Source organism: Pygoscelis adeliae, unplaced genomic scaffold (genome assembly GCF_000699105.1).
Source record: "Pygoscelis adeliae isolate BGI_AS28 unplaced genomic scaffold, ASM69910v1 Scaffold282, whole genome shotgun sequence".
NCBI classification, from domain to species: domain Eukaryota; kingdom Metazoa; phylum Chordata; class Aves; order Sphenisciformes; family Spheniscidae; genus Pygoscelis; species Pygoscelis adeliae.
Window position 1 is genome coordinate 3,369,532 of NW_008824352.1, and position 3,091 is coordinate 3,372,622.

The following is a 3,091-nucleotide window of genomic DNA, read 5'->3' on the forward strand; positions in this document are numbered from 1 at the left end:
TCCTGCCCGCTCTGGGCGCGGGGGCCTTTCCTTAACATCCCCCTTCCCCCCCCCCCCAGGCGCCAAAGCCTTCCCGCAGTTCCTGACGGATGAGATCAAAGAGGAGAAAAAGATCCAGAAACACAAATCTCTGCCCAAGGTCTCCGGGGGGTGGGAGCTGGAAGTCCACGGCACGGAGGCCAAGCTGGTGCGGAAGGTGGCCGGCGAGAGGTAAGGAGGGTTCCTCTGGGCCAGCCCCTGGGCCGAGGGGGCCGGGAGATGGTGGTAACCAGATTCCTCCCTGTGCTCCTGTTACTTTTGCTGCTGTCTGTCCAGCCCGCGCAAACCGGACGCCGCAGGGGCTCTTTTTTCTTTCACCACCTGGGGTCAAAGGCACCTTTTTTTTTTTTTTTTAAACACGAGTTTGCTACTCTGTTCTGTGTCACAAAGTTTCGTGCGCCCTTTGTGCGTTAAAAATAATAGTCCCCTCCGGTAAAACTTGAAAAACGCTTGTTCGCGAGAGCAGTCGGAGGAGGCCAGCTTCACGCCGGTGTGCCTCTTAAACTCCAACTGCAGTACCTGGCTTTGCTCACGGCGTGCGAATTCAACACCGGCAACGCTGTCCCCACTGCAGAAAGCTTCGAAGAGAAGAAATTTTGATGGGTAGTTTTTGGGTGTGTTCAAAGTAACTGCGTCTGTTTCTTTTGAAGGATAACGGTCACGTTCAACATCAATAACAGCATTCCACCCTCGGCTGATGACGAAACGCAAGAAGAACAGAAACCTGATGAGCAGGAGGTAACTTGGTCTTGATGGGCACTTTACTGATGGGTCCACGGAGGGAAGTTAGAACCTTGCCTGGGAGCGTTAAGGGGTTTTTTTCCCCCCTCTCACTTGATATTTGGGAGCATTAAGTCACAAAATGCAGATTTTTCCGGGTTGGCTGTCGCTTGGCCGTGACCCTCCTCTCTGCAGCAGAAAGGCAGAGCAGGGTGAGAGGGCTCCACGAGGAGAAATGAGAGGAACTCGGATATCTCCTGCCTTTGCAACCCCCTGCAATAAATGCTGCCTTTGGTACTTGGCCAGCGCAACTCACGGTGCTGGTTGTCAACGAGACACAAAGCTATTCACGTGACTTCGCTTGCGGGGTTTTGTTGGTCAGAAGTGTCTCGCTCCTGTTTAGTAAGACCGCTAGTAAAAATACCGGTAAAAACTGTAACTGAGCAGTGTGATTTGAGGCAGATGGCTTCATCGGCAGTGACACTGATGCTGAACGAGACGGGAACGCCGCTGCTCCGTTTGTGGCAGTTAACTTGCACTTTCTGCATGGCAGCGTTTATTCCAGCGCGTTGCACTCAGCTGGGTGGGACAATACCGGGGACATTTGTGCGTTGCTTCCCTTCCCGGGCGCGCCTGTATCGGCTGGGGAGGCGCCGTGCGCTGGTTCTGTGCACGTGTACGGGAGTTTGGCAGTCTCTGTGCCCTGCCACGTTTCTTCCGTGAAGGAGGGCAGACACGAGCAGCTCCTGCTGTCGAAACAGTGTGAGTCAGTTCCCAGTTCCTCTCACTTCGGGGGGACCCGTCCAGGTGAGCCGCAGGCTCTCTGGGTTGTCAGGGGGTGGCAGATGCTCCCAGGTGCCGTTTTACCCGTGTGCCCAGCCGCAGAGCAGGGGCTGCAGGGCCATTGGCGAGGCCGGGGGAGGCTCGGGTTGCCCCGGCCAGGTCAGAGACTCCAGAAAGAGGGTGGCAGGGAGCAGCCTGCGCTGGACGGGCTGTGCTGGTGGGCTGTACTGCCATCGCTTTGGCTCCTGTTCAGACTCCAGTGCTGATGCAACTTTCCTCCTGTTTAGCCTGATCTTACATCAACTCCAAACTTTGTTGTGGAAGTAATAAAAGATGATACAAAACAGACCCTCGTTCTTGACTGCCATTATCCCGAAGACGAGGTGGGTAATAAACCGGTCGTGTGTCAGCCGTAGCCAACTCCGGGCTGTGACTCACCGTGCGTTTCCTGCTTGACTGTAGCGTAATTGTGCCGCTGTTGAATCTAACTGCTCTTCATAGGCTGTTGGTTTCCTGGATCTGCAGAAAATGCAGTCTCCTCTTACCTCTTTTTTTTTTTTAACACACAAGAAAAAGGCTTTGCGTTTGCAGGAACACTCTCTGGGGAGGAGATGTTCCATTGCATTCCTCGCATCCTGACCTGGTGTTTCTGATCAGCTGCTTGTTTATTGAATTGCATTAGAGAAGGGAGGCGTGGCTGAACTTGAACAGCATGGCAGCTTGAGAGGGGTAAACAGAACGGCCAAAACAAGATAGATTTAGTACAGTGTGTCAGGAACTTGCAAATCTCATTGTTGTGAGGTGTCACAAAGAGAAGTAGGGATTAAAAAAAAAGGGGGGGGGGGGTTTAAAATTGAGAGCTTTGGTGCACACTCGTCTTTGTGGTTTATTTTGTAAACCTTGACAGATCATTTGTGCAGCCAGTCCTAGCTGACAAATGTTAGACAGACGTGGGAAGACAGGTTTAGAACCACACAGAAGAGGTTTTTGCATCTTTGTAAAAATCAGGCTGCTGATTTCCATCAGGCTGCTTCTGGCGGCATGATCTGGCGGAGGGACCTCTGAGGGGATTTCCTGCAGTCTCGTGCATGTCTGTGCTTGTCTTCACAGGCACACGTTGGGAGGGGAGAGGCACAGCTTTAGCACCGGTCTGGGGTTTTGCCTGCAGTGTAATATTCCTAGCTTCGGGATGAGACGGCTGAAGGTGTCCAGTAATTAGAGCTAATTGTCTGTCTTCCATCTCATTTCCCCTTTCAGGTTGGACACGAGGGAGAGGAAGAAAGTGATATTTTCACAATTCGGGAGGTCAGTTTTCAGCCCACTGGAGAATCGGATTGGAAGGACACCAACTACACCCTCAACACGGATTCCCTTGACTGGGTAAGTGCTGCTACCGCGGTCGCAGGCTGCGGAAGGCGCTTCAGCCTGTCTCACCCGGCCGTCCGTTCGCTCCTGAATTATGAATGAGTCCTGTCCCGCACGTCTGAGGCGGGGCATTGCCCCGCTCTGCCCCAGCTTGTCATGAGATGGCGGTTCTGCTGCAAAGCGA

At 53.2% G+C, this 3,091-nt stretch overlaps 1 protein-coding gene across 1 annotated transcript in view; it reads left to right on the top strand.

Moving 5' to 3' along the window:
* Window positions 1-52: 52 nt before the first annotated feature.
* Window positions 53-3,091, top strand: part of C1QBP (complement component 1, q subcomponent binding protein) — a gene marked incomplete at its 5' end in the record, with an annotated part of 4,661 nt that continues 1,622 nt past the window's right edge. Inside the window, 4 exons of the mRNA XM_009319323.1 lie at window positions 53-210; window positions 690-777; window positions 1,830-1,925; window positions 2,800-2,922. Coding sequence (XP_009317598.1) covers window positions 53-210; window positions 690-777; window positions 1,830-1,925; window positions 2,800-2,922 — 465 coding nt within the window. The remainder of the gene's footprint in view (window positions 211-689; window positions 778-1,829; window positions 1,926-2,799; window positions 2,923-3,091) is intronic.